The 16325-nt window shown below is 62.0% G+C and overlaps 1 protein-coding gene across 9 annotated transcripts in view; it reads right to left on the bottom strand.

The window, feature by feature from the left end:
- IKZF1 (IKAROS family zinc finger 1) overlaps window positions 1-16325 on the bottom strand; it is a 74921-nt gene that overhangs the window by 37197 nt on the left and 21399 nt on the right. For all 9 annotated transcript variants that reach the window (XM_036327216.1, XM_036327215.1, XM_036327211.1 and 6 more), the window contains exon 3: window positions 15394-15513. In XM_036327216.1, coding sequence (XP_036183109.1) covers window positions 15394-15513 — 120 coding nt within the window. The remainder of the gene's footprint in view (window positions 1-15393; window positions 15514-16325) is intronic.

Raw genomic sequence — 16325 nt, 5'->3', positions numbered from 1 at the left:
GTGCATGAAATGCCGGGCAGCCCCCTGCCTACACACTCAGTGTGCCAGGCCAGGGCCCAGACGGCCTCTCCAGCTCTGGCTTGTCCACGCGTAAGCTTGTGGAAAGAAGACAAGGTGAAGGTGTTCTCAAGCTGTTCTTTTTTTTTTTTTTTTTTTTTTTAAATGCTTTTTATTGATTTCAGAGAGGAAGGGAGAGGGAGAGAGAAACATCAGTGATGAGAGAGAACCATTGATCGGCTGCCTCCTGCACGCCTCACACTGGGGATGGAGCCTGCAACCCCCGGCCTGTGCTCTGACCGGGAATCGAACCCTGACCTCCTGGTTCATAGGTGGATGGATGCTCATCCACTGAGCCAGCCGGCTGGGCTCAAGCTATTCTTGAAAGAATCCCTGGTGGGTCTAGTAGGTTCTGGAATGACTCCTTGTCCAAGGGTTAAAATCCGCCAACAATGGAGAAGGCAGTGGGAGCAGCTCAGAAAGTGTTGGGGTGAAGAGACGCCCCCACGGCTGCACGAGGAGGTGCTGGCAGCCTGCGGGGTGCCTTCCCGTGTCATCGGTTGTAAGCTCGCCCCTCACACCCTCGTTCTGTGCAAAGACGCGGACTTGGCTGCCACCGCGTGCAACGTGCATGCACCTTGGGTGGGGCCTGAGGGCCCGTGTCACCTGCTTCCCGGGTCCCACTGCCAGGAAATCTTGGGGGGAGGAAACACAGGACGTTCTGAGATAAAAACAGGAAATGGGTGAGCTGGTGCCCTTCTGGGAAATGATGACAGTGCTGCCTCAGCCGAAGGTGCAGCCATGCACGGCCTCGTTCATCAGGGGCTGGGACACTTGGTTGCTCCTGGTGATAAATGACTTTTTAACAGGAAAACACCGAGTCCTCACATGCTGACACCCGCTCCCCTCCCCTGTCCTAGACCTGCAGGGGCTGGGGTCCCAGGGTTTTCTATTCACAGACAGGAAAAGAGGGGGTCAGGGCACACCCCAGGGTGGGGCGTGCAGGAGGCAACTGATCGATGTTTCTCTCTCATCACTGATGTTTCTCTCTCTCTCCCTCTCCCTTCCTCTCTGAAATCAATTTAAAACATTTTTTTTTTAAAAGAGGAGAGTCCTAGCTGGTTTTGCTCAGTGGATAGAGCATTGGCCTACAGACTGAAGGGTCCCAGGTTCGATGCCTGGTCAGGGCACATGCCTGGGTTGTGGGTTCGATCCCCAGTGGGAGGCGTGCAGGAGGCAGCAGATCAGGGATTCTCTCTCCCTCTCCCTTCCTCTCTGAAATCAATTAAAATATTTTTTTAAAAAAGAGGAGGCAGCACGTGGTGGACAATGGAACGGTAGGGGAGGCTTCACGACCTCGGCTCAGCACCGACAGTCTGTCCTGGGCTGGCTGCTGAGAGAGGAATCTCAGAGGGAGTGGATGGGCCCAGGGGCACCCGCGTGGAGGTCTCCCCGGGCCCCGGCAGGCCCCGGCCCTCGCTCAGCCGCAGGAGATGTCGCCCTGAGACCCGCCTCTGTGAGTCACCGATGACACACACACGGGACACCTCACGGCGCGGATATTTCACCCCCAGGTTCACGTCTCTCACGGCGGGGGAGGCGGTCGCGGTGCATGATGTGAGGCGTGGCCTCGCCTGCCGGCGTCACCCCGTCACCTCATCCAGCTCCTGTCCGACCTGCTATCGCCCCGTCCCCCAGCCTCCAACCCAGCCCAGCGTCTGCCCGGCTGCACGGCACCGGCCACCGCCCCTCACCGCGGGCAAGGCCGCTGCTGGCGCTTCGGCAACGTGACCTCCTCACCCGTCAGTCACTCGCGTCCCAGCGGCACCTGCTCCTGCGCCCTGAGCACCGGCGGAGGGGGCCGCGCGAGGGAGGCCAGTGCTGCCCGGGGGGTAGGGCACGGGGAGGGGGGGTGGCCAGCGTGCGCCCCTGCTCCCCGGCTGTGCGGCGCGTGCCTGCTGGGCGGGAGGAGGGCCGCAGGCGCTGCCGCAGGGTCACCAGGGGCTCGAGCCCAGGCCCCCTCGCCGGCCCGCCCCCCTCCACCTCTCACGCGGCCCCTGGGCTGCCAGACCCGCTGGACACAGGAGCAGGACCAGCGGGCCTGTCCCCAAGCCCTGACTCCAGCTTTGCACGGAGGGGCCCTCTGCCCCCCACCTCACATCCCAGCATCGCTGACAACACGGGGATGAGCCCTCCTTCTCCCAGGCTCCCTGGACCACCCACCACCTCCTGAGCGGCAACAGGGTCACAGCTCCATCTGGCAGTCCCTGGGGGAGGGGGGCTCTCCGCGGACGCCCAGTCGGTCCCCTGCCCCCGCTTGGCTGCCGGGGCCACGGTAGGGAGACCTGCTCCTCAGTGGGCGGGCTCGTGGGTCCCCCGCCTCCCTGTGGCCTCTGCGGCCCCTTCCCAGGGAGACTGGCTCCGAAGTGGGCGGGCTCATCCTCTCGCCCCCGGCCCAGGGTTCTGCTTCCCCCACTTCTCCTGTCAGCCTCTCTGAGTCCCAGGCACCAGGTCCTCCGACAGCCACACCGCTGTCACCGGAACCGGCTCTGCGCCTGCCTTTCTGGGTCCCCCGCCTCCCTGCGGCCTCTGCGTCCAGTCCCCAGGGAGGCCTGCGTGGGCCCTGCTCACCCTGTCCTCACCGTGCGCCCAGCAGACACTGCCCACAGGCCGGACCACAGGGGCTATCGGGAGCCCATCCCCTGCCACTCACTCCCCCCCCCCCGGGCGCCAGCACTGCCCACAGTGCCCCCCGACGCTGCTCTGAGGAGGTGGCGCCACAGCACAGGCAGAAAACACGGGTGGCCACGGGGCCAGAGGACAAAAGCCTTGGATCGCAGAGGCTGGCGCACAGGCTGTGCGACTGGATCAGGAATTAACCTCGTTTGTTTAAGCACCAGCGATGGAGCTGGAGCGAGAAGGAGGCCTGACCTCTCCCAGCGGCGCCTGCCACTCTGGGCGGCGTGTGGCGCGGGGACACGCGGGGACACGGCCAGGCCTCCTCGCCCAGGAGATGGAGGACGACGCGGGATGTAAGGTGTGCCTCGTCGCCAGGACCAGGGCCGCTCTCCCCGGTGGGTGGGTGGGTGGCTGGGGGGGTGGGAGGCAAAGGCGCCATCGGCATCCTTAGCGCAGGGCCCGCGCAGCGATTGCACACGTGGGCGGGTCCTCTCGCTGCGTGAGATACACTCACTGGCTGACCGTCCACTACGGAACCGAGTCCTGCTGTGTGGGCTCCCCCCCACGCCCTCCCCCATCACTGCCTGCGGTGCCACCCCTGCCGGGGTCAGCAGGCTCCTTCCTGACACAGAGCGGCCGCGTGTCCCGCGGGCAGAGCCATGCGTGGCCATGACGCCCGCGGCCTCGCAGCTCCGCCTCCTGGGTCTGAGCCGTGCCCCCGCCCAGAGCTGTCTGCCTCCAGCCCCAGGAGCTGGGTCCGGTGTGTGCCACCCTTTTCTCTCCTCCGCGGGGAGAAGCTTTTGTCTTTAAATCCTCACCTGAGGATGTTTTCCGTGGTGTTTTGGGAGGGAAGGAGGAGGAGGGGGAGACAAGAGGGAGAGAGAAAGAGAGAGAGAAACATCGGTGTGAGAGAGACGCACTGATTGGCTGCCTCCTGCTCGTGCCCCGACTGGGGCCGGGGATCAAACCCACAACCGAGGTCCGTGCCCTGGACTAGGAATTGAACCCTTGACCCTTCAGTCCGAGGCTCTAACCACGGAGCCACCGGCCAGGGCTGAGGCGAGAATTCTGCTCACAGCCCCTGAGGGGGCATCGCGTGAGGGCGTCAGCGACCTTTCCCTTTCTCGGTGGGACTCGTGGCTCTGCCACGGCTCCCGGGTTAGCCGCGTGGCCTGTGGCCCAGGCTCCGGCTTCTCTGTGGATCTTGGGAGGGGAGCCTTCCTGACCCAAGGACGCGGGCAAGTGGAAGGGACAGTCAGCCAGCATCGCCACCCGCCACGGCGACCGCACAGGGGCCTGTGGCGAGCCGGCCAGCAGCGCCACCGGAAGCACCCGCCCCCCCCCGCCCCCCATCACCCGGCTCCCCCGCCCCCCCCACCCGTCACCTGGCTCCCCTGCTCTTGAACAGCTGCGAGCTCGCGTGGCCCAGCACACGCCCGCCGGCTCTGAAGGCCGGATCCCGGCAGGACCGGTGTGTCACAGGGAAGCAGTGTCACTTACGAGAGTGAAAATGAAACTTGATAAAAACGCGGCCTTCCCGGGACCGTCAGCAGGCGCGTGAACAGAAAGCCGGCACCTCCACCCCAGGGAACCCCACGCAGCCGTGAAAGGACGCTCGCCCTGCGAGGCCCACGGAGGGGCCGGAGAGCGTCACGCTAAGCGAAACAAGGCCGACGAGAAAGACCCGGATCCCATGACCTCACTCATCGCGGAAGCCAATGAACAAAATAACTGAGGAGCAAAGCAGACCCAGAGACACGGAGGCAGGGAACAGGCTGAGGGTTCCCCGAGGGGGAGGGCGGGGGGCGCGATGAGCCAGACACCGTATGCACACGAGCACGGCCCGTGGACACAGACACAGCAAGGCCAGGGCCGGCGGAGCGGGGAGGAGAGGCTCGGAGGGGGTAAGAGGAGGACGCCTGTAACACGGTCCACGACAAAGACCCATTAAAAGAGGGGCTGCAGCCGATGAGCAAAAGGAACTGTGACGCACGGCCCCGGGGACGCGGCTGCGGAGGGCGTGCCGGGAGCACGGCATGGGAACGGCCGAGGCTTCTGCTCTTGCTTTGATGCTGGCCTGAGTGTTGGTCGCTTTCAGGAACTTGCTCCATGGTTTCCCATGGCTTCCTCAGCCCGGCTTTGACCTGGGGCCCGGTTTGCAGACGAACTATCATGAACTGCCTCCGTCCCCACACGCTGTCCGGACGGCCCGGGTGCTCATGCCACTAACAAAGCCGATGATCTGAATATTTTTAAAAACTTAAAAAGGCTACGTTTTCTGCCGGCACCTTGCGAAGCGGCTGTGGAAATACTAGCAGGACTTCAGGGCCTGCCGGTCAGTGTTCCAACCGCCCCCCCCCCCGCCCCCCATGTAACAGCCCCAGCAACACAGCCCCACCCCAGCCCGTCCTGAGGCCGGCAGCCAGGCGCAGGCGGGAGGAGGGAGACGTGCCCCAGCAGCCGGCACCTGCGGCCTCCGGGGTGGGGACCGCGGTCCAGGCCCCACAGACCTGAGGACGCAGGAGCGAGGGCACATGTAGCAGGGCCCCTCTCCTCCTCCCCGCTCTCTGCCCCTCAAATCCGACCGTGGATGGCCTGGCTGGCTGGCTCAGTGGCTGAGCGTCGACCATGAACCAGGAAGTCAGGGTTCGATTCCCGGTCAGGGCACAGGCCTGGGTGGCGGGCTTGACCCCCAGTGTGGGGCGTGCAGGAGGCAGCCGATCCATGATCCCCTCTCACCATCGATGTTCCTGTCTCTTGGTCCCTCTCCTTTCCTCTCTGGCATCAATAAAAATATAGACTTTAAAAAAAGAGGAAAGGAAAAAGAAACCACGCCAACCAGCAGGTGCGTGAGGTCAGGCGCTGTCAGCGGGAGGGCAGGCAGCGTGTCCTACGCGCTGTTCCCGTGTTCGCCCTTCTGACCACTCTCCTCTCTGCTCAGCCGTCTCCCGGAGGGCAAGCGCTTTGAGCCTCAGAAGCTTCTCTCTCTCGGGCCTCGCGGGGCACCTGGGACAGAGCGGGCCCTTCCCAGCCCTCTTCTCACTAACCAACCCCCAAAGCCACCCCGCAGGGAGCCCCCTGCCTCCCAGACGTGGACACCCTCTGCCCCCTGGAGGGGTGCTGGGCTGCGTTGGCATCTCCCTATTTAGCTCCCAGGGACCAGCCTCCCAGCTGGGCACCCGGGCCGCTAGCTGGCAGCTGGCGATGGGCTCAGGACTGGACGGCAACTGGAGCTTCACGCCAGCCGCATTCCGGCTGCAGGTTGAGGGGCCGGAACATTCCTGTCTCCCTGGGAGCGTGTGATGAGCAGGCGGTTCCATGGAGGCACACGGCTCATGGCCAGGACCCCCGACGCTGCGGATTCAGGCGGCTTGTCCCCTTAGGGAGGGAGGGGGGTGACCTCCACAGGCTCTGGACCGGGAAGCCAGCTCCAGTCACGCGGCAAAACCGAAAACAGTCATTTCCCTTATTCTCCATCTGCGTCTGACGTACGTGTTCAGGGACACAGTTTCGGTAAGGGCTGCTCCCTGCCCTTTGGTTTTTTAAAAAATATTTTTTATTGTTTTTTAAAAATATATTTGTATTGATTTCAGAGATGAAGGGACAGGGAGAGGGAGAGAAACATCCATGATGAGAGAGGACTTTGGATCGGCTGCCACCCGCACGCCCCACACTGGGGATCATCGAGCCCACAACCCGGGCCTGTGCCCTGACCGGGAACCGAACCCTGACCTCTGGGTGCCCGGGATGACGCCCAGCAGTGAGCCGCACGGGCTGGGCCCTGCCCTTCTGTGTCCATCACGCTTATCTGACGGTGGAGAGCTGCTTCCCGACTCTCAGCTCCCTCCAGGGCGGGCCCTTCCCCAGGGGTGGCAGTGCCTACGGCACAGGCCCGAGGCCCATAGGCCCGGCAGCAGGCGGTGCTGCGTCCGATGCGGCCGGTGTGCACCATGGGCCTCGCTGCTCCGCACGGTCAGCCTGGCCCACAGGCGGGCGCTCCAGGCGTCAGGTGACCTCAGCACAGAGCCCACAGGTTGGCAAGTGCGTTCCCCGTCACAGAGGACGTCCAGGTGAGATGCGGACCACGCCCTCGTGTCAGGACCAGTGTCTCCATGAAACTGCATCTGAGATCAATTTCAAAAGAAAGGAAGGAAGAGGAGGAAGGAGGGAAGGAGGGAGGGAAGGAGAGAGGGAGGGGGTGAGGGAGGGAGACAGGGAGGAAGAAAAAACCCTAAGACAATAGCAGCACAGCCACAGGGTGCAGTGTAGCCCTGGGTCGTGGGTGCTCAGGACAAGGGAGCTGAGGGGAAGCACAGACTCTGCTCCCCCACGCTGCTCCCCCCTCCCTCACGCTGCTCCCCCCTCCCTCACGCTGCTCCCCCCTCCCTCACGCTGCTCCCCTCTCTCACGCTGCTCCCCTCCCTCACGCTGCTCCCCCTCCCTCACTCTGCTCCCTCCCTCACGCTGCTCCCCTCCTCACTGCTCCCCTCTCTCACGCTGCTCCCCTCCCTCACGCTGCTCCCCTCTCACGCTGCTCCCCGCCCCCTAAAGAATGAAAGCGCTGCCCCTGCCCCCTGCCCCCTGGGCCTTGGTGTGAGGCTGGCTCCCTGGTGCCCGTCCACCATGCATTCTGCGCGGATGGACTGTGTGTCCATAAAGCAACACCTTGTTTACAGGATCGAAGGGATTTCCCACCCGGACACGACGCAGGGAGTGAGCACATGGGCACAGACCGAACGGGGAGAGCGAGGCCACGGGCGACTCCTCCCGCACAACCCGCTGCTGGGCTCGGGCAGGTGGTGGGTGCCATGCGTTGTGTGTCCGCGCCCCTTGGTACTTAGCCAAGTACCTGCAGGCCCTACAAGCAGAGCAGAGCCGAAGGAATAAACCAGATGCTGCAGGGGGGGCGGGACCTCGGCCGTCTGCAAACCCAACGGGCCCCGCAGTGGAGGACGCACAGCGAATGGCAGTCATTTGTGATGACGCCTGAGAGAAGCCCCTGGAGAGACAACAGATTTAGAAACTATGCTGGCGACGCCATCAACGACCGGCTCCACTTCCCAGGGTCCCGCACACCTTCCTGTGTGGGACGCAGCCCGATGTGCCCGCAGGCCGCCCGGCCGCCCCGTCAGAGCCGGGACGGGAGGTGCCGTGAGCTAAAGGACTCGCCAGCCTCAGGACTCGGTGCAAAAGGGACCAGAATACCCGTGAGGCCGACGCTGAGGTGCTTCAGGGAGTTGAATAAAGGACGTTAAAGCAAACCCACAGGCGCGACTTTCTCTTTTATCGCGGCCACTGGACGCCAGTCGCCCAGCGGGCCTCCCGATTCTCTTCGGGCGCCGAGCGGCCCCGGGACACGGGTCCACACAGACGCCACAGTGAGGGCTGTCGTTCACGCAGGGAGCCTCTGCCTGAGGCAGGGACCGTCCGGGGGCTGCGACTCCCCGGGGCGCCCGAGGCCGGAGGACCGGCTGGCCGCCCCCACCCACACACGGAGAGGCGGTGCACAGGCCGGCTGGCGGTGGAAACGGGCCGACCTCCCGCGCCCGCGGCTACCGCATCAGACAGAAGCGTGAGCGTGGGGACCGGCTGCGTGAGGGCAGCGCTGCTTCCCGTTGTGCGGAAACGCCGGTTGAGGATGAAAACAACAACTGCTGGCATCTCAGGGCTGAAACCACTTACAACCACCGCCTCGCCCTGAGCGCATTCCCCCAGTGGCTGCTGAGATGCTGAGACTGACGCGCAGGCGCGGCCAGTGGTGGCGAGGCCGGTCTCGGTTCCTGGCCATTATTTAACATCGCGAGGGGGCGAGGCCGGAGCACTCGGGCCAGAATCACCTCCGTGGCTGTGCGTTCCACTGGTGAGCCAGTGCAGAGACAGGCGAAAGCGGCCCATCCCGCTGGGTCCCGGGAACAATCATAGAATCATCGCAGCTGCCTGCAGGGCCCTAATAAACGTGCCTTTCCCATTCAGCCGGCTCTCTCCTCTAATGCGCGGTCCTTCATTCTGAAAAGGGACGGTGGCCCTGGCCAGGCGCTGTAACTGTCAGCCGCGGGGACAGACAGATGGCCCAGCTTTCCCGGGAATCGAGCCTGGGGACTGCAGGCTGCAGCCACGTACCCGGAGGGGAAGTTGTCCTCCGACAACCCCCCTCCCCGCCATAGGCCGCCTGGAGACCTGCCTGAGACCTGCCGCCCAGAGGTCCTGCAGCTGAGCTCAGCCCTGAAAGTAGGGCAGAAGCGGCAGTTGAGTGACTCCAGTTGCTGCAAGTGCCAGGTGCCTCCCGCGGAGAGAGTCCCGTCCTCCCACAGGCCAGCCACCTGCGTGCGGCCACGCCCCCGAGAGAGTCCTAAGGAAGCCACATGCCCGGGGACCCCAGGAGAGGCCCTCCTCGCTCTGCACACACCTCAGGGCTGGACTCAGTCCGAGGAATTCACACTGCGTTCAGAACACCAAGTCCAAGTCCTGAGGGCTGTCACGGGGCTAATGCTTTCCTGGGGAAACCCTTGGACGTGAGTGACATATTCATGGAGTACCGACCAGTCCTGCTTTGCGTTTCAAAGTTCTTCACATCAAAATAACAGCAGCGGCAATAATCTGTGTATAAAAGCCTAATATGCAGAGTGTCCCCTCGGGAGTTCGACCGACTGGAAGTTCGATCGCTCGCTATGACGTGCGCTGACCACCAGGGAGCGGCGCGGAGTGAAGAGAGGCCCCGGCCGGCAGCCACTAGGGACCCTGCCTGTGCACGAATTTCGTGCCCTGGGCCTCTAGTAGTAATAATAATAATAACATGCCCCAGAGTCCCCTTCTAATCACTGTCTCCCAGCACAACTAGAACTCGAGAAGTCTCCCACCTACAGAGCCTAGTTGGCCTGACATTCCCAGGGTGTGGCAGCCACAGCCCAGAGTCATTTGTTATCAACTCTTGTTGGACAACCTACATTGACCCCCTCCCTTCCCACGGCTCCCCCACAGGCTCTTTCTCCCATAGCACCTGCCCTCACACCCGCACCCACGCCCACGCCCACACCCACACAAGGATTCCTGCTCCCCACGGTGGCTGTCGAGATGCCCAAGTCTAGGTGCGCCAGCAGACCGCACAAAGCAAAGCCAGAGCCTCGTCTAGCATCTGCCAATTGCCACGGTGTAAATTCTTCCAACCACGCTGCTCTGAGCTGCCCACAGCTGAGCCAGAGCCCACGGCTTCTCTGCACCTGCATGGTCCCCATCTGCCCTGGCCCCAGCAGGCCACCCCCGGGATGCACTCTCTGAGCTGCCTGCAAATTTCTGTTACCCCCCCCACCCCCCACCTCCCCAAATCCCAACAGCACAGGGTCAGAGCTCGGCCACGGCTGGATGACGTGGGAGCTGTGGTTCCCTCCGGGCTTATCTGGACGGCACAGTCCTGGCCTCAGGCACGCAGGCTGGGCCCGGGAGGCTGCGGGCGGCGTCCTGGGGGCCGGCTCCCCGGGGCCACAGTTCCGCGGAACGGCACTGGTTCTGTGGAAACGGCAGGGCCCTGGGTAGGCTCTGTTCTGCCTCAACCTTTCTGCTTTTGCATAAGGGGGAAGCTTTTTTTCTGGGTTATATTTACACTTCCCAAATCAGAAAATGTCCTAACCAGACGGGACAGGTGGCAACTGGCAACCACAGCTCAAAACCTTTTTTTTTTTTTTTTTCCATTTCTTTCTGAAACCTCACGTAAAAGGAAAGTTAACGACATGTCGGTTGGTTGTTTGATGCACACAGCCAGCCCTGCTCTCCACACAGATGGAGCCAAGCAGAGAACGGGACCAGACTCGTCTCCTCTCGCGGGAGAGCCCGCACTTCCCCTCGTAACTCAGTTGGGCGCGGGGTGGTCGGGCCTAGGAGCTGCCAGCATGAAGCGAAGATAAGATGAACACTGGTTTCTGTTTGTAAAAATAAGCAACTTTTCAGTTAACACCTTCAGAGGCAGAAAGTTAAAACTGGAAGTTGGTCAGAAAAGCCACGATCCAGTTTTGACAAACTTTTTTCTGGTCCAGTTTTGCTGCAGATGTTCTTTTTTTCTTTTAATTCATTCGCCAGGTTTGGGGATACGCTGGCTATATTTAAAAAGCTCAACTAACCTGCTACAAACTGCCCCCTGCGTGGGCAGGGCTCTCGTGCGTGAGGCGCGCTGACCCGCGTGGCTGACAAGGCGTTGGGTGAAATGGTGGGGTGCAGTGGGGTTCTCACCTGGGAAATATGGGGGACACCTGGAGAGGCATGATGACTGAGGTGAAGCGGGACATGGGTGGCTAAATATCCCACCCGGGGAGGAATTGGCTCTGCCCCAATGCCACCTGTGCCCAGTGAGATACACCGACCTAAAGTAATCTGCCTGGTGAAGCTTAAATCCTAACCCACCGACTGTCCTACAGCCTCCGCCTGCGAGAGGAGGGAGGTCCCCAATGCAATCACTCATTCACTCACTCATTCACTCTCATTCACACATGCATTCATTCACTGACTCATTTGTTCATTCACCATTCACTTGTTCACTCATTCATTTATTCACTCACTCATTCACTCATTCACACATGCATTCATTCGTTCACTCATTTACTTACTCACCCATTCATTAGTTCATGCATTCATTCACTCACTCGTTCACTCATTCATTCATTCACTCATTTGTTCACTCACCATTCATCACTCACTCATTCATTTATTCACTCACTCATTCACTCACTCACTCCATTCATTCACTCGCTCACTCATTCCTTCATTCATTCACTCGCTCACTCATTCCATAACCCTCACCATCATTTACATCCCACCTATGCCTTCATCCCCTGAGCTGCTCTGGGACTTCACCACCATCCGAGGGCCCTTCTCCAGCTCGTCCTGCTCACCTGCCCCTCTTTTCGCTCCCTTTTCCAGGGGCTTCCCCACCATATTTCTTTCTAGACCTTTTCCCTAAATCAGGCAACTCATTCGCCTCCTTCCTTGCCCCTTCTCTACACCATCCCACCCACTTCTCCTGCAGGTCCGTGGCTCACGCACTCACAGATTTAATGTCAGTGCCAATGCTCACGCGCTCTGTGAAGGTCCGACTTGCGCCGGTGGCCACCGACCATCAAGGGGAGGCAACGCAAAACCTAACATTTGCTTTAAGCGGGAAGCCGCGAGCCTGTTCCACCACAGCCTCTGTTTCCAAAAGCTGAGGGACTTACTGGTTAGCAACATACTTTTTCTGAACGCCAAGTCCCAGTTTTTGGAAATTCAGGACAATGGGCGCCTCTCCAACTGGAATGGCCTGGCGTGGCTACGTCCCGGTGCCCACACCTGCGGCCTCCACCAGGCGTCCCCGAGAGACCGCGTCAGGGTGGGAACGGGGCTTCGTGAGCTGCCGCCCAAACCATTGGCCCTTCAGCCTGAAGAGGAGCAGCCCTGCCGGTGCTTCTCGGGGGAAAATAAGAATCCAACCCAGACAGGCCCAGCCCTGAGGTCCAGCAGCCAGGCCCGCGGCGGCCCCAGAGCGCCCCCCTGCACCCCGAGCTGCTGCAGCTCTGCTCAGATGCCGCCAGATAACGCCCAGCTCGGGCTTATCAGCTCGGGCGAGGGCGATGCGGGCAGATAGCAGCACTTCCTGCAACTGCTGAGGAGATAGCGCATCCGCTCCACCAGCTGCCCGCCTCCAGGCAGCCCAGCCCAGCTTCTCCCTCCACCTTCCACGGTGGAAACCGGCCACCCCTCCCCCAGGCTGTCGCCGCAGCCTGCCTCCACCCTCAGCAAGGCCTCCGTATCCTGTCAGAAACCTTACAACGAAGGTGAGATCTGACACTGAGTAACCAACTAAACGTACAGGAAACCCTCTTGCCAGGCCCCTCTGTCCTCCAACTCAGATCCGGCGAAGGGCTTTTTACTTAGAATTCTTGGAGCAAAAAGGAAAATTTGTTTTTCCACACTTAACCATTTCTCTGGATTCCAATGAGGGGGAAAAAGTAAAGATTTCTTTCTACTTTTCTTGCGTTTTTTTCCATCTTGGCCAGGGTGAGTGAAACCCTGGTCCAGCTCCTGGAAGGGAAGGACCAGGTGAGCTCACCGCTCCGAGAAGCCACCTGCTCCCGCCGAGGTGCGATTAGGCTGCGGGGAGGAGGCCGGACGTGAGCCGGGTCCAGCGCAGGCGGGCGCCGGCTGCAGAGGCCAGCGGAGCGCATCCTAGAGACAAACTCGGGGTCGCCGCCTGTTCACACTCTCGCCCACCCTCGCTCCCGCCTCCCAGGAGGCATGGCTGCCCCAGGTCCGGTCCTCTGGGCAGGAAACCAACCCCCCTCCTTCTGCTCTCACTGCTCAGCCTCTCTGCGGGTCTCCCTCAGGGCGCAGCTGGGTGGGCGCCCTGCTTCTGAGCCTCCTTATCTCTGCCCCAGCCCTGGCACTTGGGGGCGGGGCCTCCCCAGCCCCAGCCCCTCCTCTCCGAGGGGACAGGCACCTCCGGGCCTGGGTCGCCACGGCCTTGGGAGCCCAGGGTCCTTGCTCACGGATAGGACCTGGATCGTTTTGTTAAAATCGACGCGTCCCTCTTCCGCCCAGGTGTCCACATGCCCTGCTCCCCTCCCCTCTCTCGGTGAGGCCGCTCTGGGCTCCGCTACCCTCTTCATAAGCCATCCGTTCCACCTGTTCCGTCCGCCTAAGCTGCCATCTTCTCTGCCCTGCCCTGCCCTGTCCCTCTGTCCGTCCGTCCCTTCCCTCTGTCTGTGCTACTCTGTCCGCAGCAGCTTGCTGCTCCCTTCGCCCACCCTGCGCGGTTCTGGGGACGTGTCTGCTGACGAGATAAGCAGGCTCAGCTGCCGCCACCACTTTACATGAGGAACCCCAGGCTCGGCCGGGCCAGAGAGGGGCTCGGACTTGGCGCTTCCTTCCTTCCGTCTGAGGTGCCTCCCCCAGCTCTGCCAGGTCCCCGCAGCGCTCCCTCCTCGGGCCCCACTGCCTCTGCAGGGCGCGCTCCCCTTCCGGTCCTGGCCCGGCCCTCCTGCTCTGAGCCCGCCGGGAGCAGCCCCTTCAGCTTCCTTATCCCCTGGCCTTACACTGTCTCCTACGGCTCTTTTTAAAAATGTTTTACTTTTGTTGATTTTTAGAGAGAAAGGAAGGGAGAGGGAGAGAGAGAGACATCCATGATGAGAGAGAATCACTGGCCAGCTGCTTCCCGGACGCCCCTCACTGGGGTTGAGCCCGCAACCCGGACCTGTGCCCTGACGGGGAATCGGACGGTGACCTCCTGGTTCATAGGCCAACGCTCAGCCACGGAGCCACGCGGGCCGGGCTCCTAATGCTCTCCACACGCTCACCTTGCTTCCCACACACAGCGCACACTGGGTAGGTGACACGCTCCGCACGCGGATGCCCGTGCCCACCCACGTCGGGAAGGGGCAGGTGGGGGCTGGGGCCTGCACTCCTCACTCGCTCACGCACTGCTCATGCTCTGCTCTGCAGAAACCGTCCTGCCTTTCCCTGGGGCGGCCCCGGGCTCCCCATTACCTCCAGGAGCCTGGTCTACCCTCACGAGAGAACAGGTGTCGCCTGGGCCTTGCCCTCCGTGGCTTCCCTGCTGTGGCCCCGGCCTGGCCTGTGCCCCCAGAGCCTTTGTTCCCGACTGTCCCAGCGCCCACGTCAGCGGCTGGCACCCCCAGAGGCCTGCCGGGTGTTCTCCATCTTAAACTCTGAAGCTCACTTTTTACCAACGTGATCGTGAAAGGGCCTGGGAGGAGACCTTGGCCCGGCAAGCCCGCCCCCCCCCCGGCAGCCACGCCCATGCGGGCAGGAGCAGCGCCGGCTCCCAGGTGCCCAGAGAACGCAGTCTGGGGCCGTCAGGAGCACTGGGGGCTGGGGCTCTCGCCAGGGGCACAGCACCAAGCCCTCGGGTCCATAGGGGCGACCCACAGAGAGGCGTGGGCCTGCTGGACGTGGCTGGCCACCGGCGCCAGGTGTGCTGTCCCCCCCCAGGAGTCAGCCCTAAGGGATGTCGTGGGGGCTCTGACCCCCAGGCTGCAGGGCACTTGGGGGACAGCTGCCCTGTTCCGCCAGGATGGCCCCCAGAGCCCTAACTCGATGTCCGGGCGCACGGGTCATTTTGAGGGTTAGTGGGTGCGAGTCCACATGGTTTCCCCGGCCCGAGGCCCGAGGCCCCTCTCCGGTCCTGGGCAAGTGAAGGGCGTGTTTGTCGATGTGCACTGCAGAGAGCAGGGCCCGGGAACCAGGGTCCGGTCCTCCATGGACAGGTGTGGGCAGGACTGAGTGTGTCCACTGAGCTCTCCGAGATGCGTGTTTATCATCTGTTCTTTTCTGTGTTTCAGATTTCCTATTTTCAGTTCAATGTCGCCTTTGAGGAGCGTGTGAGAGGGAGAGCAGGATGTGCACCCTCCCGCCCTGAGCTCCAGCACAGGTGGCCTCTCCCCGACACCCGGGATGGTGACTGTCAGCAGCCGAACCCACAGACCCCCATCTCCCCACACCGGGCACGGGGGAAGGAGGGCAGGGCTGGCGATGTGCCCCCAAGGCGGCTGCCCCCAACACGGCCACGGGGCTGCCCGTGGGGTCCCTGGCCGAGCTGCCGGGAGCGTCTATCAGACAAAGGGCCTGTCCGAGGGTCTGCACTCCTGAGTGTGCGGCTGAGGGAAACAGTGGGGAGAAGGACAGAGACAAAGTTCCCAGGAGCAGACGGAGGGCCTCCGCCGGCCGCGACTGACTCACCCGCGCCCCTGTCGGCCTTGGCGCCCTGCTGGCCTCCGGACGTGGTGGACAGGTCTTCGGGGACCGGCATGGGCTCGTCGCTGTCCTCCGGGGTGTCGCTCACTGGCGGGCTCTCCTTCCCTGTGGAGAGAGGCGGGAGGTGAGCTTCTGGGGTGTGGCCATCGCCGGGGGCCCTGGTCCCTGGGCAGAGGCCAGCAGGGAAGGCTCGGGGTCTAGGTTCCCCTGGGTGTGGCCTCAGAGGAGGAGGAGGAGGAGGAGGAGGAGGAGGAGGAGGAGGAGGAGGAGGAGGAGGAGGAGGAGGAGGCCAAACACGTAAACCACATGCACTGCTGGAGATCTCACTGTTACAGCCCTGGAGTGTGTGTGCGTGCGCGTGTGTGTATGCGCGTGCGTGTGTATATGTGTGTGCATACGTGTGTGTGCATGTGCACGCGTGTGTACATGAGTGTGTATGCGTGCGTGTGCATGTGTATACATGTGCGCGTGTGTGCATGCGTGTGTATGTGCGTGCGTGTGTATATGTGTGTGCGTGCCCACACATTTACATATTGTAGACAATACGGGGTGATACATGCTCTTCATAAAAATAAAGTGCCTGCCTAAGACGTTGCCGTGACCACACTGCCAGCCTTCAGTGTAACGTCTGTGTCACACCCACTGTGCAGGTGCATGAGCTTCGATTTAAACCCTCCTTCTATTTTGGAACTTAGGTTGGTTTGTATTATTATTATCATTATTTTAATCTTCACCCGAGGATAATTTTCCATTGGTTTTTAAAGAGAGTGAAAGAGAGAAACACATCAATTGGTTGCCTCCTGCTTGCACCCCAACCAGGGCCGAGGTACATGCCCTTGACTGGAATCAAACCCGGGACCCTTGGTCCGCAGGCCGACGCTCTATCCACTGAGCCACACCGGCCACGGCTCTATTTA

The sequence above is a fragment of the Myotis myotis genome, unplaced genomic scaffold (assembly GCF_014108235.1).
Source record: "Myotis myotis isolate mMyoMyo1 unplaced genomic scaffold, mMyoMyo1.p scaffold_m19_p_11, whole genome shotgun sequence".
In the NCBI taxonomy this organism is placed as follows: Eukaryota; Metazoa; Chordata; class Mammalia; order Chiroptera; family Vespertilionidae; genus Myotis; species Myotis myotis.
Note: the sequence above shows the minus strand (reverse complement) of the source record. Positions and strands in the feature narration are given on the sequence as shown.